This window comes from Peromyscus californicus, unplaced genomic scaffold (genome assembly GCF_007827085.1).
Source record: "Peromyscus californicus insignis strain IS unplaced genomic scaffold, ASM782708v3 Scaffold_12__1_contigs__length_115047231, whole genome shotgun sequence".
Classification (NCBI taxonomy): Eukaryota; Metazoa; Chordata; class Mammalia; order Rodentia; family Cricetidae; genus Peromyscus; species Peromyscus californicus.
Window position 1 is genome coordinate 69,683,684 of NW_026294413.1, and position 26,623 is coordinate 69,710,306.

Sequence of the window (26,623 nt, forward strand, 5' to 3'; positions counted from 1 at the left end):
GTCTTATTTCTGTCAGCAATGCCTTCTGTGGGTCACTGTGACCTAGAGTTGGGTCATTTTCTGGGGAGCTGAGTCATGTTTACTTTAGAAAGAAATTGATGTGCCAGGTATTAGTGTACAGTGGTGAGCATGTGTATGTCAGTTAGGGTTCTGTTGCTATGAAGAGACACCATGACTACAGCTACTCTTATAACGGAAAACATTTAATTGGGTCTGGCTTGTGGTTTTAGAGGTTTAGTCCATTTTCGTCATGGCAGGAAGCATGGCAGCATGAAGGCAGACATAGTTCTGGAGAAGGAGCTGAGAGCTCTATATCTGGATCTTCAGGCAGCAGGCAGAGAACTGGCTTGAGCTTTTGAGACCTCAAAGCCCACCCCCTAATGATACATTTCCTCCAACAAAGCCACACCCACTCCAACAAGGCCACACCTCCTAATAGTGCCACTCACTATGAACAAGTATTCAAACACCTAAGTCTAGGGGGGCCATACCCATTCAAATGACCCACAATGTGTCTCTAATTGTGAGTGACCAAATGTTAATTATGAAGGACATTCCCTTCCCTTAGCAGAGGGAAAAACCATGGTCACTGGGAAACAAAGTCGTCATCTGGAAGCTGCTTGTGGAACAGCATCAGGACCACGAATGAGAATTTGAGCTGAGAAAACGTACTGAATGTCGTGGGCTTTATAAAACATGGAGCTTAAGTAGCTGGCAGTGTGGCAGGGGATCCAGGCAAACATAAGTCAAGCCGTGTATGTGGCAGGCTCTAGGATGGGCGGAGACTCAGAGGATGGTGTCTGCATCTGTGTTGAAAGGAGGAGGGATCAAAGTTGGGATGAAGCGCTCACATTCCTGCCCTGGCCTAAAGGTTCTGCGTTGCCTGGCTTCCTTGTTTTCTTTGCCCTCTGCTTCATCCACACTTGCCTCTCACTTCTCCTGAATGCTGCCTGGTGTGTTTCTGCTTTTGGTTTGGTTCGTTCCTTCTGCCAGGAAGGCTCTTTCCCCAGAGGTTCACAGACCAGCTCCATGCACTTCTTGGTACAAATACCACCTTACCAGAGACCTGTCGAAATGGTCTTTCTTGTGGGATGGGGTGTAGCTCCGTGGTAGAGCATGTGTCTAGTGTGTGTAATGCCCCAGGTTTGATCCTTAACACCAGAAACCAACCAACCAACCACAACTGGAGTGACGTCTCCTCAATTACTCTTCCTGTTTGTTTTTCACTCTCTCTTTAAAAAAAAAATTTTTTTTTCCTTTGGTTTTTTTTCGAGACAGGGTTTCTCTGTGTAGCTTTAGTGCCTGTCCTGGATCTTACTCTGTAGACCAGGCTGGCCTCGAACTCACAGAGATCCGCCTGGCTCTGCCTCCCGAGTGCTGGGATTAAAGGCATGCACCACCACCGCCCGGCTCTTTAAAACATTTTGCAAAATATTTTCATTGTTTTGTGTGTGTGTGTGTGTGTGTGTGTGTGTGTGTGGTGTGCCGGTATACTCAGAGGGTACACCAAGAGGCATCAGACTTCTTAGGACTTGAGTTACAGATTGCTGTGAGCTGCCATGTGGGTGCCTTGAACTGAATGCCGGTCTGCAGGAGCAGCAAGCATGCTTAACCACCAAACCGTCTCTCCAGCCCCTCCCTACAAAACTAAAGGTTGTGTTTATTGATGGTGTGTGTGTATGTGTGTAACACACGTGTGGGGGTCAGAGGACAATGTGCAGGAATAAGTTCTCTCTCTCCTTCCCTTGTGTGAATTCTGGGGATCAAACTCAGGCCATTAGGCTTGGAGACAGACGCCTTCACCCACGGAGCCATCTCACTGGGCCCCTCTTTTCTTTCTCTGTTTCCCCCTTGTCTTTTTGTTGTGTCCTTTCGCAGTGCTGGGATCCATGCCAGGCAAGCACTCTCCTGCCGAGCCACACCCCAGCGCCCGGCTTCATTTTTCTCTGTGGCACTCATTACCAGCGGGCATCAGAGATTGATTTGTTTATTGTCTGCCTTTCCTCTTCAGTGCAAACGTTACGGGAAGAAGAACTTTCTATTGGTTATTGTTGGCGCTCCGGCACCTACATCAGTGCCTTTCTCCTTCTAGGGACTCATTAAATCTTTTGAAGAGGGGGTGTGTGTGTGACTTTCTAGACACTGGAGAAGGCAGTAGTAAGACACACAGGTGAGAAACAGTATAGGTGTGGGTGTTAGGAGAGACCGTGGGATATAAAGGGGCAAACGAACGAAGCACAGGGCTAGAGCTGGAGTTGTGCCTTCGTGAGGATTCAGAATTTTCCTAAAACATGGGGGTGGGCGAGGATTTTAAACGGGGGACCAATATAGCTGGATTGGAACAAGGGCACAGCCAGTGGCAGACATACCATTAAGAAGCTCTTTCAGGGCTGGAGAGATGGCTCAGAGGTTAAGAGCACTGACTGCTCTTCCAAAGGTCCTGAGTTCAATTCCCAGCAACCACATGGTGACTCACAACCATCTGTAATGAGATCTGGTGCCCTCTTCTGACCTACAGTCATACATGGTGTATACATAATAAATAAATAAATCTTTAAAAAAAAAAAAAAAGAAGCTCTTTCAAGGGGCTGGAGAGATGGCTCAGTGCTTACGAGCTCTTGTAGAGGACCTGGGTTCGATTCCTAGCACCTTCATGGTGGCTCACAACTGCCCAATTCTATTTCCAGGATATCTGAAGCCCTTTTTTGACCTCCACAGGCACCGGGCATGCATGCGGTTCACACATATACAAGCAGAAAAAACACCCATACACACTATAAATAAATAAATAAATAAATAAATAAATAAATAAATAAATAAAAAGGAGAAGAAACTTTTTTCCCCCCCTGGAGCACAAATAAATAAATAAATGAATGAATGAATGAATGAATGAATGAATGAATGAATAAATAAATAAATAAATAAATAAATAAATAAATAAATAAAAAGGAGAAGAAACTTTTTTTTTCCCCCTGGAGCTGGGGACCGAACCCAGGGCCTTGCGCTTGCTAGGCAAGTGCACTACCACTGAGCTAACTCCTCAACCCCAAGTAGAAGAAACTTTTACAGTTGTCAATAGGGAAGCAAATAACAAACCTGGACTGGGGAAATGGTGCTTGGGTGGACAGGAGCTGATGGCTCTGAGGGCAGTGTAGAAGTTATCATTAGTGCAACCCGTGAGGGTTTTGCAGAGTCTTTATTGATTCTTCTACAATTTCATACGTGTAAGCAACTTCACTTCTGCCTGCTTGTTTTTGTGTTGGAGACAGGGTCTCACTGGGTAGCCTTGGCTGACCTGGGACTCTCTAAGGTCTACCTGTCTCTGCTTTTGGAGTGCTGGATTACCACAACCAGCTGGATATTTTATTTTATTTTTTTTTAGGGGTGAGCACACCCAGGGTGTGTACCTGGTGCCCAGGGAGGCCAGGAGAGGGCATCCTATCCTCTGGGAATGGGTGTTACAGATGGTTGTGAGCTGGCATGGGGGTACTAGGAGCTGAACCAGTGTCCTCTGCAAAAGCAACAAATGCTCTTAACCATGAAGCCGTCTCTCCAACCTTTGTTAGTGTTTTTAAATGGAATATCTTTTATTAATTCCTTGACAGTTTCACTCAGGAGTCAGAAGAGGGTGTCAGATCCCCTAGAGCTAGAATTACACACAGTTGTAAGTTGCCCAGTGGACCTGAACCCTGGTCCTTTGGAGAGAGCAGCAAGCACTCATAACTGCTGGGCCGTCTCTCCAGTCCCTCTAGCAGTAACTGGCTAGTCAGTTGGCTGCTAAGGGTTTGGGGATGTTACCATATAGTAACAGAAACCACGGGCACGGAGGAGGTGACCTTGGGTGGTACAAAGGGAGGACAAAGAATGGAATCTAAGGAAACCACTGTTCGAGAGAGGTCAGTTCTGCAAAGTGATGATGAAGGAAACCTGTGAAGAGGGCAGACGGAAACGGTGACTGGGAGAGAGCGCTTTGAGAAATAGCCAGGGAGCAGCAGTGTCTGATGCTCTAAGAGGTCAAGCTAGGTAAGGGTGAGTGACAGGGAGGCCAGTGGTGACTTCCCACGTGGACTTTCTCCTAAGGCAATTTCAAGGCAGTGAGGTTGGAACTGGATTCCAGAGCTATTCACTAAGAAAAATCTCAGTGTTACTATGAGCTTGTTTCTGCTCTACATCTGGGGAGGACAAAGATCCATTAATCAGCCTGTCTTTATTTAGTTCATGGTGGATATGTAAATCATTCTAAGCCACTGTGGTGGTGTGGAAAAGAGGGAGCACAGAGGAAGGGCAGCGTGCTAGGGCTGGTGTGTTCATACTCAAAGTAGTCTTTCTGGAAGAAATGTTAAGAAGAAATGCAGTATCATTTGGAATGAGCAGGAGCTCAAGGAAACTTTGGCGTGATGGACAAGGGAGAGGAGATGCTAGACTGCCTTGTAGGAAAGGGCATAAAGATATTCTGTCTTTGTCTCTTTCTGTCTCTGTTGTCTATCTCCAGATTCTCACTATGTAGTCCTGGCTAGCCTGGAACTCACTACGTAGACCAGGCTGGCCTCAAAATCATAGAGATCCATCTGCCTCTGCCTCCTGAGTGCTGGATTAAAGGTGTGTACCACCACACCTGGTGAATTTGTGTGAGTGTGTGTGTGTGTGTGTGTATTGGGGGGGAGGAGGGGGAGGAGAGGGAGAGGCTAGGAGTATAGTTGAGCAATAGAGTTCTTTTATAACTAAGGACCCAAGTTGGATGGTCAGCACAGTTTAAAGAAGGGAAAGGCTCAGTGGATACAGTGCTTGAGTTTGGATCTCCAGTACCCATGTAAAAGCTGGGTGCTGAGGTGCAAGTCTGCAATCCTGGTGCTGGACGTGGAGACAGGAGGAGGGTCCCTGGCCATAGGGTGGAAATCACCAGAGGTGACACCTGATCTCAGCCTCTGGCTTGCACACCCAGAACTGGCTCTGAAAGCAAGGAGGGCTGTTGGTGGGAAGAGTCAAGACCTCCTCTGGCTTTGGATGCCCTTAGTAATGGCTCTTCCTGGAATGGTATAGGGATACCCTCCGCCTTTGGAGGTGTCCATGCATGGTGGGTAAGGGCAAAGAGTCAGGCAGGACTGGGCTTAATCTTAAGTCAACTCTGTATTGGTTTCAGGTTTTCACTTCTGTAGGATAAGGCCCTTGGTTCCTAGAGGCGTGATCTGTATTTCGGCTTTATTTTCATCTTTTTCCAATTCAAACGGCAATAATTTCAAACACAGCAGACCGGATTTCTGCTCTTTATTGGCCCTTGGTGGGCGCAGTCCCCCGCAGGAACTGTTGAGGCACAGGCAGATATGGCTGGTAGAACTTGAAGTTGCTCACTGCTTGTTGCTTAGGCTTGTTGCTTTTTGTGTGAGTGGGTGACTTTGCTCACGGCTGGTTTCATCTTCAGGGTACTGACATGCTGCCACCTCTGGGAGGGACACTGCCGCTTGCTGCAGCAATTTCTATACAATGATCCTGGCAGCCATCTGCAGTCCCTGCAGCCCCAGACAGGATGCTTGCTCTCAGGGACTTTCCTGGCACTCAGTTCTTGGAATTGTCCATGTTCTGTTTTTCTGTGAAGGCCAGGCTTGGGTCTTAGTCTCAGATCCTGCAATGTCTGAAGCACAGTGGGTACTCAATATGGATGCTTGTTGAGTCAATGAATTCTGAGTTCAGTCCGGGCTACTAAAAATGGTTGCTTTCCCAACCAGCGCCATCTGAGGGTGGCTGTTCTGGTTTCTCAGAGCTGTGTGGAGTGCTCTGGTTCTCCACAGGTACAATCTGCATTATCACATAGGAGAATTCCCCCTCCAGGCCTACGTGTTTGTATAAAAGGAAGGCCCTGGTGTGGTGAAAGGGACACGGACCTAGGGCTGATTGCTGACTGGAAGATGTGATTTTCTCAGCACTAAGATAACAATACAACTGGGTCTCAAGATGGCTCTGTGCCAGGTAAAGAGCTTGCCTTGGATCCTTGTGACTGGAGTTTGATGGGGACCGGTGTGGTGGAAGGAGAGAACCAATGCCTGCAGGTTGCCCTTGACCTAAATATGTGTGTTATGGTGCATGCATCCCTAGCAAGTAAGTGTAATCAAAACAATTAAAAAAATAAAACCTATTGTCAGGCTAAATTAGAGAATATGTGTACATATACACATGGCCTAGAACATACTTGGCGGGAAAGCATGCTCTCTACTTTTTTTTTTTTTTTTTTTTTGGTTTTTTTTTTTAAGACAGGGTTTCTCTGTGTAGCTTTGCGCCTGTCCTAGAACTCACTTGGTAGCCCAGGCTGGCCTCGAACTCACAGAGATCCGCCTGGCTCTGCCTCCCGAGTGCTGGGATTAAAGGCGTGCGCCACCACCGCCTGGCCCATGCTCTCTACTTTTATTAGTGTCTAAAAATTTTATTTTCTGCATTCTGTCTTTGGATGACCTAAAGGCAGTTTTAATTTTGTAATATTCCAGAGAGCAGAAGAGAAAGCAGAGGGGGCTGGAGAGATGGCTCAGTGGTTAGGAGCACTGACTGCTTTTCTAGAGGACCCAGGTTTAGTTCCCAGCACCTGCATGGTGGCTCCTGACTGTAACTCCGGTTCTAGGGGGTTTGATGTCCTCCTCTTGTTGCTTAGTGTAGCAGGCTCACACATGGTGCACATGCAGTTGAAGCACCCATACATGTAAAATAATAAAATAATTAAAAAAAAAAAGAATGGAAGCCGGGCAGTGGTGGCGCACGCCTTTAATCCCAGCACTCTGGAGGCAGAGGCAGGTGGATCTCAGTGAGTTTGAGGTCAACCCTGCCTACAGATTGAGTTCCAGGACAGCCAGGGCTACACAAAGAAACCTTGTCTTGAAAAAAAACAAAAAGAGGGAAAAGAAAGCTGAAGCTTTTTCCTGTCAGTTTTGCAAAAGAGGTAGAGGTAGAGTTTTCTCTTGGCAGAGTTGGGGCTGAGCATCCAGAAGTCTGTACCTGTCCAGCTGGCCCTTTCTCAGAGCTCAGATGCTCTGGCCACTGTTCGCGTGGTTAGACACTGTGCTGTTCCTGCCTAGTCTTGCTCTCTGTGAACTAGTTAGTTTGGTTTATATATTTTTTCCCTTTTGTTAACAGGACATGTCTTTAGTCAGCCTACTGCCCTGACATCCAGCAGCATTTACCTCAGTAAATGTGGACAGGGCGTCTGCCGTTCTTTGGGGAGCAGGCAAAAGCGTCTTTGTGTGCCTCACACTTGGCCCTACGGAACTGTATGTACTAATAGGTTCTTTGGCAGATGCTGGCTTGCTGACTCTACAGAGGATAGAACTGAAGATTCAGCACCTCTGAGATGCGGCGTTTCACGCTGTGGACTCTCAAGGGTCTGCTTGAGGCCTGAGGACTGCTGTGGATACTGCTGAGGGCAGGCAGTTCACTGTGAGCTGGCTAGCACAGACAGTGGATGGTGAAGGACTTCGGATCTCTGTGTGTGTCTGTCTGAGATCTTTGACCATGTAGTTTTTCCTGACTAGAGAGACTGATCTCATGTGCTGTGATTAATGAGGTGGAACAGCGGGGCCTCCGACCGACTTTTGCCCCTTGAATTCCTACTTGGAAGCTAGTTTCCTATTTTGGAAAGGTTTTCCCAAGAGCCATCTTAAGTTAGAGGTGAGGTCATGTCCCACAGTCACCTTAACAATTAGGGTGGCATCAGAGTCTTGGGCTATTCCTAGCATAGGGTCAGTGGGAATTTGGGAGCCAATTTCCCACCAGAAGTGAAAGGGAAGAGCTGTGTGAGGGTTTGACCTGTACGGCTCTTAGGGATTCATTCTTGGTCTCTCTGCTCTGTTACCAAGGGAATGGTCTAGAGGAGGCTAGGGGAGGGGCTTGGGACAGTGGGTCTGAATCCTGGTTGTATAATGAAATCATCCAGAGAATTAAAAAAAAAAAAAAATTGTTGGGTTGGGGATTTAGCTCAGTGGTAGAGCGCTTGCCTAGCAAGCACAAGGCCCTGGGTTCGGTCCTCAGCTCAAAAAAAAAATGTTTATTTTGTGTGCAGAGGTGTTTTACCTGCATGCATGTCTGTGCACCATGTTCATGCCTGGTGCCTCAGGAGACCAGAAGAAGGTGTTGGACCCACTGGAACTGAAGCTACAGATGGCTTTGAGCCACCATGTGGGTGCTGGGAGTCAAACCCAGTTTCTCTGGAAAAGCATCGTGCTCATAACTGCTGAGTCATCTCTGTAGCCTCTTTTTTTTTTTTTTGAGTTGGTGTCTTCCTGTACAAGCCTGGAACTTGTTCTGTAAACCAGGATAGCCTCAAACTCATAGAGATCTGCCTTACTAAAGGCGTAGGCCCCCACTCTCAGCTCATCCAGAGAATTTAAAACCCCAAACTCCAAAACATTCATCACCTACTTACTCCCTGCCTGAAAGTATCTGAGCTGCCCAAAGAAGATGGCGGTCAGTGGGAAGACAAGATTCGAGGAAGCCAAAGCGATTACTGCTAAGAACTGAGGATCTTCCATTGAAGGGGACAAAATACTAGTTCTCAATGTTGCCATGGATACCTGAGCCTTAACAACTTGTTGACAGCGGGCGTGGCCCCACAGGTTTTGATTTCTTCAAATTATGCATACAGTGTTCTGCCTGCACTTTGGGCCAGAAGAGGGCGCCCGATCTCATTATAGATGGTTGTGAGCCACCATGTGGTTGCTGGGAATTGAATTCAGGACCTTTGGAAGTGAAAGCAGTGCTCTGAACCTCTGAGCCATCTCTCCAGTGCCCAGGTTTTGACTTCATCGCTTGGGTGGCACCTGAGCTTGTCCATCAATGGCAATGAGCTGCAGGGATGTAGGAACTCAAGTGAAGTGAAAGGTCAGGCATGTTCTGCCCAGAGTTGGTCCGTGCGTGATGATCTCGCTAGGTAATTACCTCAGGTAAATGCCAGGCAGTCGGCCACCAGACTACTCTGGGAAACCCTGTGCTGACACCCCGAATCAGAACTCCCAGGAGCCTCGCTGTGGCAGGTGGTTCTCAGGCCTGCTCAGGCCTCATGCCTGGCTTCTGAGGACTTGATCTGACCCGAGAGCTCAGCAAACATTAAGGATCCGGCTGCTTTCAAAAAAATTGCATTTTATTTATTTATTGTGTGTTTGTGTGTGTGCATATGTACCAGGGTGCGTCTCTGAAGGTCGGGGGACAACTTGTGGGATCTGGTTCTCCCTTTCCACCATGTTGGTCCTGGGGATCAAATTTGGGTTCTCAGGCTTGGCTGCAGGCACCTTTCCTCACTGGGTCATCTTGCTGGCCCTCTAGCTGCTTTGAGAAGGGATGTACACATTATGTGCCTTCTTTCTCAGAGATGTCAGAGTCACAGGGATTAAAGTGCTGACTGAGTTTTAGGAAAGGTGCAGGGAGGGGTCTGATTCAGTGACCCATGGTCATTTTTGTAGTTGTATCGTCTTTACCTGAGTCAGCGAACCGCTTCTGTGACCCGGAATAGCACCTGGGAGGTAATCACACGAGACAGTCAGGAAGAAAAACACGCTCTTAAGCCAGGCACCGTGGTACAAGCTGTAATCTCGGGACGGGGGGGGGGGGGGGGGGGGGGGGGGGGGGAGGGGGGGGAGGTGGGGGAGGTGGAGGCAAGAGCATCGGGAAGAGAGTGAATTTGGGGTCAGCCTGGATCCGAAGCAGCATTAGGAACCAACAAAGCAAAACAGAAACGGGCATCTAATAGAGGGAAGGAGGGAGAACGAAGAAACAGCAATGAGGCTTTCCAGGCAGCTTAAATTAGGCCTTCTGGGAAAACAGTGTAGAGTGTCCCGGAGGTCTGAGCGTACTAGACACAGAGCTTGGGCTCTTCCCCGAGTCTCCCCTCTAGCTCCACGTATGTACAGCTGGCCTAGTGGAGAGATGTGTAGTTTTTTCACACTGTGATAGAGAACTTGCCCATGACGGCTAAACCTGTGGACTGCCGTCCTTCTGCAGATTGCTATGGGGTAAACGATATGGCTGCCTAGTAGAAGATGCCAAAACATATGTACTGGTTGCACTGACATTCAAGACAGCAAACTGAGCTTCTGTGGAGTGTTCTTCCTCTGTCAGTTGAAGGGCATATTTGTGAAAGACTAAAGAGTGCAGAAGAGGAGGCTGGAGAGATGGCTCAGTGGTTAAGAGTGCTTGCTGCTCTTGGAGAGGCTCAGCGTTGGGTTCCCAGCACTCCCATCAGACGGCTCACAACAGCTTGTATCTCTAGCTTCAGGGGCTCCGATGCCCTCTGCTGAAGAAAGAATGCAGAATACACAGTGCTTGACTGTCAACACTCACACCAGAAAGAGTTGGTGCAGGGAATAGGGCAGCTTTCATGTGCTTGGTAGAGAGATGTTTACACTTGACTTTCCCTAAGAAGCCAAGACGTGATAAGGAGAGACACGTTTAAGAAAGCTGGAATTTGGAGGCAAGGAGAACCAGAGTGAAGATAAAGGGAAACGTGAGTGCACTCTGCGTGCCTGCATGCCCTGCCCACGGCGGATGTCCTATATGACTCCCGCCTGCTCCTTTGGAAACACAGTCTTGTTGAACCTGGACCTGGTGAGCGGCAAGCCCCAGGGCCCCTCCTCGCTGTGCCCCACACAGCGTGGTTACAGCACTGTGCCTGAGTTTTTAGGTGGGTGCTGGAGACCCAAACTCAGGTCCTCAGGCTGCTAAGGCAAGCACTGCAGCTCGTCATCTCCCAGCCCCAGAGAATGAGTATTTCGATGATATCTGGCGCCACACTGCAAGATAAGTGTGGAGGAGTTTGCTCAGTGCAGTGTTTAGAGATCAGAAAGAAGCTGATGACTTGTATCTACAAAAACCATAAGCAAGACCGAGAAGCGTCTTTGACTTTATACTCCTTTCTTTACTTTCTAACTAATGTAATGAACAGTTCTGCTGAGCACTACCAATTCTTTACCTGCACGCAGGGAGGCTTCTTCATGTGCTTCTGTTACTTAAGAGATGTGGCCCATATCTTAGAAGGGACACAAAGATGCCAGCCTCATAGTTGTGTCTTCCTACCTTAGGGAGAAGGGTAACTAACACTGCTGGACTCTCATGTTCTATTTACACTTTTTTCTGAAGTGCTGTCTCTTTCTCTCTCAAATTTGAGACAGGGTCTCACAGTATAGCCTTGGCTGGCCTGGAACTCACTATGTAGACCAGACTGGCCTCAAAATCAGAGGTTCATCAGCCTCTGCCTCCCCGATCGTGGGAGTAAAGACCTGCACCACCGCGCGCGCGCGCGCAACCAGGTCTGCTATTATAATTGTGCATGAAAATCAGGGCTGGGGAGATGGCTCAGAAGGTAAGAGTGCTTGCTGCTCTTGTAGAGGACCTGGGTTTGATTCTCAGCACCCACAATGAGTAGCTTACATCTGCCTATAGCTCAGGCCTCTGGCCTTCTCAGGCACCTGCACTGTTGTGTTGTACATGCAGACAAGCAGGCACTCATACATACATACATACATACATACATACATATATATATATATATAAACACACATATATGTAAAGAAGTAAACATTTTAAAGAAAAGAAATACTTATGCTGAAGGACAAGTTGTGCTGAGAAAAACAGGCTAGGACAGATGCAGGGCCAGAGAGAAGTTCTGTACTTGTGGTATGTGGTGCACATTATCAGATTAGAAGAAGAAACAGTTTGCTTTCCTAATGAAGATTGTAAAATATGTACAAAATAGAAAAGGAAACCGGTTCCTCGAGCATCCTTTGCTGGTATGGATTTCATTCTATTAGACATTGAACCTCTATGAGTTAAGAAGGTCATATTACTGAAAACTGTAAACATGTATTAGTGCAAAAGTAGAGTGAGTGACGGGATGAGTGTAAGGGGTTCCAGCACAGTGTAAATTGTCACTGTTGACATCCCCATGAGATTATTGAAGCTTATCTAAGGCATCATTAACATTTAACTTATAAAGACTTCAGCATTAATCTCTACAGGATAAGGACTTCCAATGTGTGGGACTTTAGACTATTTGAAGGGAACCTGGGCATTGATCAGAGCAGGCTAAAGGCATTGTTCCTTTTTGATTAAAAAACTATTTCATGTATATGACTTGAGTGTATGTATGTGTCACGTGCATGCAGGAACTGGCAGAGGTTAGAAAGTGTGCATGGTCCCCTAGAACTGGAATGATGGGTAGTTGTGAGACGCTGTGTGGGTGCTGGGAATCAGACATGAGTGCTCTTAAGTACATAGCCCCTCATTGTTCCCTTTCAGAACAACCCTGGCTGGGAGTTTCCATTTTGTTCTAGTGCTGATTCTAGGCCTTAGTGGCAGAGCCAGCCTCCTCCCTGGGGACCTGGCATCTGCTGGGATGACCTTTCCTGGAGGACCTTTTCAGGTTAAGGGGGTGATATCTCTGCAGCAGCTGCTTTCCGCCCCCTGAAGTTAAAACAGGAATGGAGTAGCAGCTGGGTCAAGGTTAAAGGTCATTTTAGGCAATCCTCCCATGGACTTGGCTCAGCGTTGGGTGGGGACTGAATTACCCCCAGAGGTAGAAGGGTAGGCTATCTGTCTGGAGGTTGACCTGCAGCTGCATCTGTTATTCTAACCCAACTTTTCCTTTCTGGTCTCAGACCCTGAAGCAAGAGGTTGGGCTATGTTTCAAGAGCCTTGCGTTTGGCTGAGCTTTGGGGACTCTGGTCAGCTGTATCTGTTAGGGGTGGGAACAGAGAGCCTACTCAGCACTGAGGCTTGCCTTATCCATTTCCTGTTCCCAGGACCAGGAGCTCTGGAGGAAGCTGGGGGCTGTGGAAGGGGCGAGCCAGCTCTCTTCACGCGGCTCCCTCAGTGCTCTGTTCTCGTTGTACAGCATTCAAACTGAGCCTCGCTCCCCATGTTCAGTCCAGAGAGTAGAGCAGGGCATGGTGGTGGGTCTGTGGCTGAAAAGTAAGTACAGTAGCGGGGATCACGGGATGAAGTGAATGGATGGAGAAGCAGTAGGGATCAAAATAGAAGCAACCTCTACGTCAGTGATTCTCAACCTGTGGGTCACGACCCCGGGGGGGGTGTCGAATGACCCTTTCACAGGGGCTGCATATTAGATATCCTGCATATCAGATATGTCCATTACAATCATAACAGTAGAAAATTACAGTTATGAAGTAGCAACAAAATAGTTTTATGGTTGGGGGTCACCACAACATGAGGAACTGTATTAAAGGGTCACAGCATTAGGAAGGTTGAGAACTATTGCTCTACATTCTCATGGCAGGGGCTTGCCGTAAGGAAGGGGAGTGAGTCGGCTGGCTCTGCCTTTCTGTGCTCATGTCCCCGAACAGACTCGAGACAAGAGCCCTGTGGCGTAGAGCTGCAGACGCTGTGAACCAGACACTTCTCTATGTCTACTCCAGTTGTGACCTATAGTTACTCTGCAACCTAACCAGGAACTTGTTATGTTACCAGAGTTGCGAGGGGAAGACCCTGGGCCCTGGCAGCCTTACAGAGCTAGGCTGGGCCACCCCGGTCCATAGTAGGCCCCAAAGAGACAAAGTCAGAGTAGAAGCAGAGGCAGGGGATTGACTTGATATGGCTACCCTGGGAAGAGAAGCCAGTGAAGAGTTCCAGCAGATCCTACATCAGGAGCTTCCGGTTTAAATAGAGGGTAAGAGGTGTACATAGCTAAGTGGTCTCAGTAAAAGAGTGGTTTTATTTTATTTTATTTTTTTTTATTTTTTTTTTTTTGGTTTTTCGAGACAGGGTTTCTCTGTGTAGCTTTGCGCCTTTCCTGGAACTCGCTTTGGAGACCAGGCTGGCCTCGAACTCACAGAGATCCGCCTGGCTCTGCCTCCCGAGTGCTGGGATTAAAGGCGTGCGCCACCACCGCCCGGCAAAAGAGTGGTTTTGCCCACCCACGCCCCTCATTGTCTTAGCTCTAGCCTCTCTTGCAAGGTGGTCTGAGAAATTGTCAGAACTGTGTGAAATCTCTTTGAGTGACAAGGTTTTCCTCCGGTTGGCACCAGGCTTCAGCTTTTTTCTTCTCCCAGCGTGAGACTCCTGGGGAGATTCCAACTTCTTGGGGACCATTGCTTCAATAGCCTGCTAGCCACACGTTGGGAGGGACGGAAGTTTGACCTCTTAGAATGTCTTCATTTCTGCCGGGTGGTTCCAGTCCGGGATCCCACTCTCCCGATCAGGCGTATGGCAGCATCAGCGAATCTGTGCTTAGTGTTTCTAAAGGAAACCTGGTTTGTGTTGCGTTTCTAAGTCAGAGCAGAGCCGAAAGGCGAGGGTTAGAGATTACAGGATGGGGAGACGGGGCTCGAGGCCGTCGAATAGCTGAGGCTGGAAGTCCAGGGGAGAGTGAGGGATGGATGACTGCTGAGGAAGGTCAGCCTTTGACAGGCTTGTGGAGGGCACGATAAAGGCTCTTTAGTGTGCGGGATTACTGGAGAGTCAGTACACTTGTGTCTTTAATTATTAACTTAGCACTGGGGTGACCTGGAGCGATGGGTACATGTTTGCTCAGCCTTGTGATAAGGCTTGGTTGTTTATTGTCATGTCTACTAGGCACAAAGACATATATTTGAATAGAGCTGGAAAGCCCCTCAGTGAAATTAGAAAACAATGTAGGCAATGAATAGAAAGGAGTCAGAGGGGGCCGGGGAAGTGGCTCTAGGCCAAGTGCCTGCTGCCCAAGGGAGGAGACCCGAGTTCAGATCCTCGGCCCCTGCTGGAAGTGCCAGGTTGCTGAGTGCTTGAGGAAACATAGATGCGCTCCAGGTGCAGTGAGATTATCGCAAAAAAGTAGGGTGGAGAGTTGGCAAGATGGCTCCTGCCACCAAGCCCAAGCTGGATCCCCAGGTCCCACGTGGTGGAAGGAGAGGGCTGTCTCCCTCAAGCTGTCCCCTGACCTCCACACGTGTGCTGTGACATGCACATTGACATGGGAATAGTTATAGTGAAAGGTAAGGCGGGGAAGTGATTGAGGAAAATGCCTGACGTTGGCTTCCACAGGTGCCTGCACGAGTGAGCACACATGCGTGTGCTTGCACACATGGACACACAGACACTGACACACACAGACACAGACACACAGACACACACAGACACACACAGACACACAGAGACACACAGACCCAGACACACACAGACACACACAGACACAGACACACACAGAGGCACACAGAGACACACAGACACAGACACACACACAGACATACACACACACAGACACAGACATACACAGACACAGGCACACAGACATACACAGACACAGGCACACACACACACACACACACACACACACACACACACACACACACACACAGGTCAGAAGGAAGATTGGAAGGAAGATGACTGATTTTCTCTGTTTTTTAGTGAAGTGGCCTCCAGGCTAGAATGAGAAGGGAGTCAGGACCTAACAAGCACAGGAGGTCTGTGGACCCATGCAGAGGGTTTAAGTTGCTTTCTTTTAAGTTGCTTTCTTTCCTTCCTGAGGAGAGTCTCTGTAGCCCAGGCTGGCCTGAGATTCACTGGGATCCAGGCTGACCTCAGTTAAAATTCGTAGGTGTATAAACTGACAACGTGAGTGCTCCATGGTATGCTGAAGGGGAAGGTTTAAATGTAGAAATGAGATGGAAAGAGAGAGAGGGAGAGGGAGGAGAGGAGGGAGAGCACAGTGAATAGTGAAAATAGCAGGGTTATAAGAAGTATGAATAGCTGGAGGGGGAGGGAAGCCTGTGAGCTGGAGGGAATTTACAGTAGGGAGAAAGTGAGAAGAGCTGGCGTGCTAGCACAGACTTTGAAATGTGTGACAGGTACTTGTGATATGAGGAGCCTGGAGGTCAGCCTGTGCTTTGGAGTGTTAGTAGGTACCACAGCCATATTTGTCCTTTCTGCCAGTGATAAGGGAAAGGACTCCTTTTGGTAGAGGTGAACTGGCTTCCCAAGTTCCTGAGGAACGCTGGCTTTTATCTGACCTCCAGAAATCCTCCTGTAGTCTGGGCTGGGCTCGTTTCTGGATGTTTGGACTACCTTTTGGAGTCTGGGGAATTGCAGTCTCCTTTGGATCTAATATTAGGCAATCCTGCTGTCTCGGTCTTCTAGTGCTTGAAAGCCCTACTTTCTTCCCCTGGGTCCAGAATCCCTGGGCTGCTAGCCAGCCTCACAGCATGTGTGGGCTTCCCTTCTTGATTTTCTTCCAAAGTAGTGGATTGTAACTTTTGGGCTAATGAATTTTTCTGAGATTATTATTTTCTCGGTGAAAAGATTTGAACCTAGGGCTTCGTGCATTTGAACACACTATCTATCACTGAGCTGTGCTCCCTGATGGTACTCGGAGATTTTGATGGAAGATATGGACTCTTTTCAGGGAAATATGTATGTTCATGTGCCATAACACTTTGCAAGAGGCTGTCACGCCCTGTTACAAACACTTCTCTGAGGATGGTCTGTGAACTTTCCCTGAGTTCATCCAAGTAGAGGGGCTGCCCAGGGTAGAAGGACCTGAGGAATGTTCATGGCTCATACTGTTCAGGCAGGAAAAGTGCCCTGCCCTCTTTCTACAGGAACTTGTTTTAGCTGCAAGAGTTTTACCAGGCACAAAACAAATAGCGGGGCCAGTGGGCAGGGGGCAGGAAGTTTGGTCTTCGTCCTTAATCCTTGGACACACACACTAACCTGCCGGCCTAGACATTAAGTAAGTTACAGCATGACTTGTCAAGGTCAATACCAACAGCACAGAGCCAGGATGTTGGGTTCTAGACCTGTGTGTGTGTGTGTGTGTGTGTGTGTGTGTGTGTGTGTGTGTGCGTGCGCGCACGCACGCATAGGAAGGAAAGACTGATTTTAAAGAGCCAAGGACCAGAATACATCACCAATCTGTACAACTCCCAGGTGCCTCCCACTTGACCAGGAATTTTGCCCCCTTGCTCTGTGACTCCAGTTTAAGGTGCTGGGGGTTGGGAGTGTGGCGCTGGAAACACAGGTGTTCAGCACATGTCTTGCTGTGATGACACTGAGGCCCATGGGGGAGGGGCGTCAGACAGGCACAGCCCAGACACGTGGCTGGCTGCCCGATGGGTTCTTCTCCATGACCAGTGCTGGAAAAGTTGCTTTGGAGTCTTGGGTCCTCGGTGGGAAGGGCAGGTCCCGATCCGTGTTCTTTTTCTTTCAGGTCTCTTAACCTTCATTAACTGTGCCTATGTCAAGTGGGGGACCCTGGTCCAGGATATTTTCACCTATGCTAAAGTGTTGGCACTGATCGCTGTCATCATTGCAGGCATTGTTACACTTGGCCAGGGTAAGAAAAACAAACGAGCGAACCAGCAACTAGCCTTTATTAAACGTTTTCTGTTTCTCTTTTTCTCTGGAGTGTTCGGGATCAAACCCAGTTTTGGGCCATGCTAGGCAAGCTGTATATCTCAGATCTACAACTTCAGCCGTACTTTAACATACTTGGTAGGCACTATTATTATTCCTTTTATATAGGTGAGGAAACAGGCCCCAGAATTACCTGTCTTAAGCCAGGCAGAGTGGTACATATCTGTAGTCCCAGTACTTGTGAGGTGGTGGCCAGGGGCCCAGGAGTTAAAGATCATCCTCTGCTATATAGAGAATTTGAGGCCAGCCCGGGACCCAGAAGACCCTGTCTCAGAATAACAACAAAAAACTGGGTGTGGTGCTTTAATGCTTTATTCCAGCACTCAGAGGTAGAATGGATCTCCAAGTTTGAGGCCAGGCTGGTCTACATAGCAAGTTCCAGACCAGCCTGGGCTGTACAGTGAGACCCTATTTTAAAACAAAATCACAAAGCCCCCAGACAGATTTCCCAGATTATCCTCCTCAAGTTCCTAGTGGTGCGTTGGAAGAGCTGAAGCTTGTGCCCCACAGCCTGACTCCAAAGCCCGTCCTTCAGCTTCTACTGTGCTGCTTCCCACAGGAAACTGACCTTGGCAAGGGGGCTGAGAGCCACGCCCTGGGGGTTGGCTTTCACAGCTTGCTGGGCCTAGTGCTATTGCTCTGCCATTTCTGCCCTTGGAAGTGAGCAGTCAGAAATGCGCTCCTTGCCCTCCCTCCTACCTGGTTTCCAGGTATGAAGCCTTCCCTGCAACTCCCCTGTTGACCTGGGCATCCTGAACCCTGTCTCTCCTCCCATGATATCCCTGTCGAGTGTTGGAAAGCGGCTAGGACTCAGGCAGCCTGAGCGTGGAGCAGAGCAGCACCCAGTGTCCAGCCCTGTTCGGCTCTGCGGTAGTTTCTCATCCTACACTCACTTGACCTCTGCAGGTGCCTCTTCTGGCCCCCGCCCCTCAGTGGTACCCCTGCAGCACTTCACCTGCTGACATTACCATATGCTTTCTCTCCTTTACAGGATCAGCTGAAGTAAGAGTGGGCCATTAAACCTTCCATTTGTTCTCACCTTCCAGGAGCCACAACTAACTTCGAGAATTCCTTTGAGGGGTCGTCCTTTGCAATGGGTGACATTGCCTTGGCGCTATATTCAGCTCTGTTCTCCTACTCGGGGTGGGACACCCTTAACTATGTCACCGAAGAGATCAGGGATCCTGAGAGGTAGGTACTTTACCATCACCTTTCCGCACCAGGCATCATGCCTTCTCAACTCGGGGGGTTCATTTCATCAGCCTGACTTGAACGGAGTTGAGACCTAGAGATTTAATTGTCCATGATTGCAGTAACCGTGCTAAGATGTGCACTTTCTCGAGAATGCTTTGTAGATCCTTTTAGAAAAAGTTTGTACATTCATCCATTTCTCCATTAAATAAAGCAGGTTATCCTTCGTGCTTACAGCTGCTCTTAAACGGGTCCTTGCCAGCTGCGCAGGAGGCTGAAGCAAGAGGATTGCTTCTGCCCTCGCATCTGTAAGCTAATCTGAGCCACACTGTGAGATAGTGTCATAAAGCTTTTTCTGTCTTAAGACCTCCACTCACCCTTATCCCTACATAGATAACTTGAGGTCATAGACTTCCTTCTTCCGGTTCCTTTCTGAACCCTTTCTCTTTGCCCTGATTCATACTGGCAGTGTGGACTTGCTCCAGCCATTCACCGGGTCACCCCACCAGTGCTGCTCTGAATTGCCTCACAGTTGTGCAGAATAAGGAGCGCGGGACTGAGGGCCACGGGTCTTGCAATCATCTGTCCTTGATTTGTTAGAGGGCCAACAGCGGCCTTTATTTAGCAGCCAGGTACTTGCTGTTCTTCCTTGGCTTTGTTTTTTTTTTGGTTTTCCGAGACAGGGTTTCTCTGTAGCTTTGGAGCCTGTCCTGGACTACTACCTCTGTAGACCAGGCTGGCCTCGAACTCACAGAGATCCACCTGCCTCTGCCTCCCGAGTGCTGGGATTACAGGCGTGCGCCACCACTGCCTGGCCCTTGGCTTTGTTTTGAGACAAGCTCTTACAGTGTAGCCCTGGCTGGCCTGGAACTCCGTTTGTAGACCAGGCTGGCCTCAAACTCATAGTGATCCGGCTGCTTCTGCCTCCCATGAGCCACCATGTTTGGTCCTTCCTTTTTTCTTCAGTAAGACTCATTTTTTTTTTTTTTTTCTGTGACAGCATCTCACTATGTATGTAGTCCAGGTTAGCCTCAAATTTGTAACCTTCTTACCAATGCCCAGCTTGCTTGGTGCTCTTTTTGTGTATGTCTGCTGTGCATGCACACATGCTTGTGGAAACCACTTGGGTGCTATTCTGCAGGTACTGACTACTTAAAAAAATATCTATTTTCTATGTATGTGTGTGTGCCTGAGTGCATGGGTGTGCACCACATTAGTGCAGGAACATGCAGAGGTCAGAAGAGGGCTAGGAGCTCCTGGAACCAGAGCTATGGACAGTTGTGAACCACCAATGTGCATTCACAGAAGCTCGGTCCTCTGAAAGAACATGTGTTCTTAACTGCTGAACCATTTCTCCAGGCCCCCTTCTTTTTTTGTTTATTTTGGAGACCTGTTTCACTTGCTTGGAGCTTGCTAACGAGGCTAAGCTGGCTGGCCACGGAACCCCAGAGGTCCTCCTGTCCCGACCTGTTTCTGGGGTTACAAGTGCACACACCATCCTCCACAGCCCACCCAGCATTTGCATGTGGGCTCTGAGCTCAAACCCAGGCCCTCCTTGCAGGCCTTCATCGACTGAGCTGTTTCCCTAGCCCTTGCCTGCCTCTTTAACAGAAAATTAAGGGTGTTGAATTATAGGATTTCATGGCTTTTCCTGGCTCTAAAACATTATGATCCTAGAAACTAAGATATGCCAGGAAATAATTTCCCTAAATTATAACAATTCCCGTACCACTCAGCTTTTGGCTTTGAAAAACAAAAAGCCTTTTTGGTAGACAGCTGCCGGCACTAATGGAGGAGCAGGGCTCCTGGATGCCAGTGGAGGCTGGGGGGTGGTGCTTCCACCTACTGGCCAGAAGCGGAATGACAGGATTATTTGCAACTCGGCCTCACGAAGGCTTGCAACTCCGCTACTCTGGAGGCTGAGGCAGGAGCATCACAAGTTCAAAGCCCAGGAACAGAGTGAATTCAAGGCCTCCCTGCGCAACTTACTGAGATCCTATCAACAACAACAAAAAAGAGGGCTTGGGGTATGGCTCATGCAGAGCATTTGTTAGCATGCTTAAGGCTCTAGAGCGATGTGTCCTTGATCCTAGATTCAATTCCCACTACCAGAAAAACAGACACAGCCCGTATTTGTTCCTCTCTTCTCTGGCGGTCTCACGGTCAAGCATTGATATAGATAGTGATCTCTTGGCACTTAAGAGACCTTGAGGGGTCTTTGTGTCTTTTCCTTGGCTGTCAGTTAGGATGGTACCTGGAGTTCTCTAAATGACATCCTGTTTGGGTGCACACACTGTTCTTTCTACTGAAGATGGGAGATTCCACAGTCTTCTGTTTCTCAGTCCGAAGACACACTTCCCAGCGCTCAGAGACAGAATCCTGACCCTGACCATCGGTCGCAGAAACAAATCAGCTCCACTTTCCTGTCGTCATGCTGGAACATAACATAGCTCTTGGTCAAGTCACCCTTTTGTTGTCTTTTTGGTGGTTCTGGAGATTGAGCACAGGACCTCAGGCATGCTAGAAAAATACTTGACCACTAAGCTCTGCCCTCAGCCCTTTTATTTTTTATTTTTTGGTTTTCAGGACAGCGTTTCTCTGTGTAGCCCTGGCTGTCCCGGAGCTCTATAGCTCAGGCTGGCCTCGAACTCAGAGATCTGTCTGCCTCTGCCTCCCAAGTGCTGGGATTAAAGTTATGCGCTACCACCACCTGGCTCGGCCCTTTAAAAAATTTCTGTGTGGGTGTTTTTCTGCGTACATGTGTGCACCACATGTGTGCTCAGTGCCCTCAGAGGCCAGTTCAGCTTTTCTGGAACTGGAGTTACAGATGATTGTGGGTTGCCATATGGGTGCTAGGAATTGAACCCAGGTCTTCTGCAAGAGCAATGAACACTCTTAACCACTGAGCCATGTTGAGCCTCTGTCTTTATTTTGGACAGTCTCACTAAATCGTCCACACAGGTCTTAAACTTGGGATCCTCCTATCTCAGCCTCCAGAGTAGCTGGGATTACAAAGAACACTACATGCAACTTCACTTTTTCTGCATAACGTTTCTAAGGGAGTACTTCTTCTCCCTACTACTTTTTAGTTTGTAAGAGTTCAGAGCTTACGTCAATACTTCAGGCAACCTCAAAGGCAAAGGAACTGGGAAACACAGCTGTCTGCATCCCTAGAGAGATGGCATGGCAGAGTTTGAGGACTGAGAGGCATGGATAAAATGCTTGGACTGACACACCCTTTCATCTTCTGTTTGGCTGTAGGAACTTGCCCCTCTCCATTGGCATTTCCATGCCCATCGTCACCATCATCTACCTCTTGACCAATGTGGCCTATTACAGCGTGCTAGACATGAAGGACATCTTGGCGAGTGAAGCTGTGGCTGTGGTAAAGGATTTTCACTAGCGTGATGAGGGTGTGTTGTGGGCTTCTGGAATATCCCAGTGAGTCTTGGAAATGGAGTAGACAGCCTGATAAGAGTACATTAGGATACTGGGCTTGCAAGAAGGTCCTGTTACCTTCAACTGTGGAAGGGATTGGATTCCTGAGGACAGGGCATGTGCCTATGCATTCTTTTCATCCCTTTTAGGACCTGCCAATGACTTCTATTCTTTTTTCTTAGACCTTTGCAGACCGGATTTTTGGAATATTCAACTGGACAATTCCAGTGGCAGTTGCATTATCCTGCTTCGGGGGTCTCAATGCTTCTATTGTGGCTGCTTCTAGGTAAGGCTGTCATTTTTTTGCTGACAGGACGAGATCATGGAAAGCTTTGGTGGAGACAGTCAAACTTTAGGTCTGGGATTTCGGTGGCCAGTGTTCCCAATCCCTTTCTTGTTCCCATTAGCAGCCTCCATGTCTAAGCTCCACACTGAACTCTTTTTTTCTGTTATCCAGACCTTTTGAAGGGACCACAGAGAGGGAGGATGATGTGACAGGTGACCCAGGCTGCCTTATGTGTACCACAGTTTTGTCAGCCTTTCTTATTTTATTACCTCAACAGGCTTTTATTTGTGGGCTCGAGAGAAGGCCACCTCCCTGACGCCATCAGTATGATTCATGTTGAGCGGTTCACGCCAGTGCCTTCTCTACTCTTCAATGTGAGTGATCTCAGGGATGACCCTGAAAGCCAGACTGTGGGGGAGACTGGGTAGTACAGGATATAGCTACTCTAGGTTCCTGAAGCCATAAAGGGGGTTCTGACCTAAAAAGTATTGATGCACTGTGCCAACTGCTGAAGTTCCTAAGACTCAAACTTCTGTGAGAGGTGCTAACACCTGTGTTCCAAGAAAGGAGTAAGGTACACAGACTACATGATGGTGTGTGATGCACTCTTTAAGAGAAGAAATGATCACTTCCATGGGGGCAGAAGTTGGCTGAGAAAAAACTTTGCGGAGAGCCTTTTAAGGTGGCCTATGATGGTTAGGCTTGCAGAGATGGGCTTTAGGTAGGGAGACAGCATCACAAAGTCCCTTGATAAAGCTTTGTGGATTTTGTCATCAGAGAACTAGAAATGTTAGTTGAAGACATCCTTCAGGGAGGGTTTTGCCCAAGACTTCTGCAGGCTTTGAACTGTCAGAGTTAACTTTGGTGAAGGTTTGAAGAATGCACTAAAAATCTAGATGAGAGGCAAGTATCTACCCCCTCTCCCCGCCCCCAGACAGGGTTTCTCTGTTTAACAGTTCTTACTGCCCTGGAACTCACTCTATATAGACCAGGCTGGTCTCAAACTCGCAGAGATCCACCTGCCTCTGCCTTCTGAAGGCTGAGATTAAAGGCATGTGCCACTACACCTGTCTTTTTTTTTTTTTCCGAGGCAGGGTTTCTCTGTGTAGCTCCGGCTGCCCTGAAACTCCTGTAGACTAGGCTGGCCTTGAACCCACAGACAGCTCCCCGCCTCTACCTTCCTAGTGCTGCGATTAAAGACGTGCACTACCACCACCTGACTAAAGGCGAGTTTCTTCTAATAGAGGAGGAATGAAGTCCCAAGACAAGAGTGCTGCAGGGGTTGGAGCAGAAGGCAGACATGGAGACTGAAGATGTGACCTGGGACGGGCTTGTGAGGGGTTAAGTGTGGTGGAAAGCACCTAGAATACCCGGGGCCCGAGAGGAGCTGACTTGGACTTGCATCAACAGGGTATCTTGGCACTGGTCTACTTGTGTGTGGAAGACATTTTCAAGCTCATTAACTACTATAGCTTCAGCTACTGGTTCTTTGTGGGGCTTTCTATCGTGGGTCAGCTGTATCTACGCTGGAAGGAACCCGACCGGCCTCGCCCTCTCAAGGTAATTTATTTCCCTTACTCCACCTCTGTTGCATTTAGTCAGCTAGTGCTGCTGCTGCAGGGATCTTACAGGAGCTCCTCCTTTCCCTACGTCAGGCAGAGTGGCACATATCTGCAATGAAGAAACCGAGGCTCGGGCTAGAGAGAGGATGGTTCAGTAGTCAAGAGTACTGGATGCTTTTGCAAAGGACCTGGGTTTGAGTCCCAGCACCCACATGGCAGCTCACAATTGTCTGTAATTCTAGTTCTAGGGGATCCAATAACCTCTTTTGGCCTCTGTGGGTTCTAGGCACATATATGTGCAGGCACACTCATACACGTAAAATGAAAATAAATAAATCTTTAAAAAACTAACAACAAAACATCTTGGGGTTGAAGAGATGGCTTAGTGGTTAAGAGCACTGGCTCTTGAAGAGGACCCAGGTTTGATTCCCAGCACCCACATGATGGCTCAAATTGTCTAACTCCACTTCCAAGGGATCCAATACCTTCTTCTGGCTTCCTCTGGTCCCAGACATGTATGTGGTGTACAGACATACATGCAACAAAACACCCATATGCATTAAAGAAACAAAACTCAGAACACCACTCGGAAACAATGAAAACCACAAGGGCTGGGAAGCCGGGCACATTTGCATGTGCCCGTCACCCCAATCCTTGGGAGGTGAAGGCAGGAAGATCAGGAGTTCAAGGTCAGGCTAGGCTTTATGAGACGTTGTTTTTTTTTTTTTTTGTTTTGTTTTTTTTTTTTTTTTTTATATAAAAAACCAAACCAGCCGGGCGGTGGTGGCGCATGCCTTTAATCCCAGCACTCGGGAGGCAGAGCCAGGCGGATCTCTGTGAGTTCGAGGCCAGCCTGGGCTACCAAGTAAGTTCCAGGAAAAGGCGCAAAGCTACACAGAGAAACCCTGTCTCGAAAAACCAAAAAAAAAACCAAAAAAACAAAAAACAAAAAACAAAAAAACCAAACCAACACCCCCCGCAAACAAACAACCCATTCATCAAGGACTGGGATACAGCTCGGTGGTACAACACCTGTCTAGCGTACACAAGGCCTTAGGTTGGATCTTCAACACTGTCTCACCTCACTGCCCTAAAATAAAAAACCAAACCCCACAAACAAAGCTAGGTAGGACTTGCATGCAGACAACGGAAAGGAGGCCGAGCGAGTACTTAGGTCTGGCAAGTGCTATACCAACCACTGTGTTCTATTGCTAGCCCTTCAGTTTTGTTTTTGTTTTTTCCAAGATGGGGGTTTCTCTATGTAATAGCCGTGGCTGTTCTGGAACTCATTTTGTAGACCAGGCTGGCCTTGAACTCAGAGATCCGCCTGCCTCTGCCTCCCAAGGGCTGGGATGAAAGGTGTGCACCACCACTGCCTGGCCTCAGTGTTTTTTTTTTTTTTTTTTTTTTTTTCCGAGACAGGGTTTCTCTGTGTAGTTTTGGTGCCTGTCCTGAATCTATCTATCTCTGTAGACCAGGCTGGCCTCGAACTCACAAAGATCTGCCTGGCTCTGCCTCCCGAGTGTTCTTATCTTTATGGGATTAGGATTATTTTGGTTGCCAGCAATTCCGAGCTGGGTGGAGTGACCCACACCTACCATCTTGGCACTAAGCAGGCTGAGGCAGGGTTAGGGTTCTAGGCTAGCGTGGGCTACAGCAAGCAAACGGCAACATGCTGAGCTAACTCCCAGCTGTTTCCTCTGTGCCTAGCTCAGCCTCTTCTTCCCCATCGTCTTCTGCCTGTGCACCATCTTCCTGGTGGCCGTTCCACTTTACAGCGACACCATCAACTCCCTCATCGGCATCGCCATCGCACTCTCAGGTTTACCCTTCTACTTCCTCATCATCAGAGTGCCGGAGCACAAACGACCTCTCTGTCTTCGAAAGATTGTGGGTAAGCTTTGGGTCTTCAAGTTCGTCAGCTACCTGAAGAGACGTTGGTTTTGTTCCTTTTTGCCATTTTCTGCAAACCTAAGCTCCCCAGTCCCCTTACCACAATTGGTTCCTGTTATTAACCATATGGCTTAACCGAGTCCCTGCTTTCAGACCCAGTCCCCTTTGGTGCCACTGCACTCAGCCCCCTGAAGCTGGGCTCACTTGTAACTCAGATTTCTCTCTGCAGCCTCCACCACGTGGTACCTCCAGATCCTCTGCATGTCAGTTACTGCAGAACTGGATTTGGATGATGGAGAGACGCCCGAACAAGGTCGCAAGTCTAACTAGAGCTCGGAATCCGGGGTGCTTCTTATGTCCCATCGGCCAGGACCTCTGGAGGCCCCCATCCAGGAGCCCAGTCTTGACAGCTTCAACTTTGAACTTGCTTTTGAGGGATGAAAAGTAATTTATTTGTTTTGCTACGTGTTGTTTCAGACTTCATAAAGGGATACTGCAGACTGTGGCAGGAAGCAGGCCACTTCTGGAGCTTGGTTCTGGAAGTAACTGGGTGTGTCTACCCACTCCTCTTTTCCTTTACAAGGGCCAACAATGCTCCAAACTTGTCTCCTTTAGAGGGACACAAAACTGTCATAGTTGCAAAACAATAAAAAGGTTACGTTCCTGAAGTCTGAGTGGCTTTACTCTATTTAGTGACTCTGGGGTATTTATGCAGTTCAAAAACACACACAGAAACTAAATGAATCAATTTCTCTCTCAGGAGCCAGTTGCTGACAGGTTATAAAGTCAATTTCTACAAATAAGTACATGTAAACTGCCCTACTAAAATGTTATCAATGTAAAAAGCTAGTGCATAAAAGCGTCCCCATTTTTTTATGTGTGG

The 26,623-nt window shown here is 48.2% G+C and overlaps 1 protein-coding gene across 11 annotated transcripts in view; it reads left to right on the forward strand.

Moving 5' to 3' along the window:
* The window catches only part of Slc7a7 (solute carrier family 7 member 7), a 61,070-nt gene extending 34,662 nt beyond the window's left edge, over window positions 1–26,408 (forward strand). For 10 of the 11 annotated variants that reach the window (XM_052733262.1, XM_052733258.1, XM_052733257.1 and 7 more), the window contains 8 exons: window positions 17,165–17,290; window positions 18,417–18,561; window positions 21,823–21,946; window positions 22,182–22,285; window positions 22,563–22,659; window positions 23,696–23,845; window positions 25,558–25,741; window positions 25,970–26,408. In XM_052733262.1, coding sequence (XP_052589222.1) covers window positions 17,165–17,290; window positions 18,417–18,561; window positions 21,823–21,946; window positions 22,182–22,285; window positions 22,563–22,659; window positions 23,696–23,845; window positions 25,558–25,741; window positions 25,970–26,070 — 1,031 coding nt within the window. In that variant the 3' untranslated portion in view covers window positions 26,071–26,408. The remainder of the gene's footprint in view (window positions 1–17,164; window positions 17,291–18,416; window positions 18,562–21,822; window positions 21,947–22,181; window positions 22,286–22,562; window positions 22,660–23,695; window positions 23,846–25,557; window positions 25,742–25,969) is intronic. The other variant, XM_052733260.1, reaches the window with a different exon arrangement.
* Window positions 26,409–26,623: the final 215 nt, after the last annotated feature.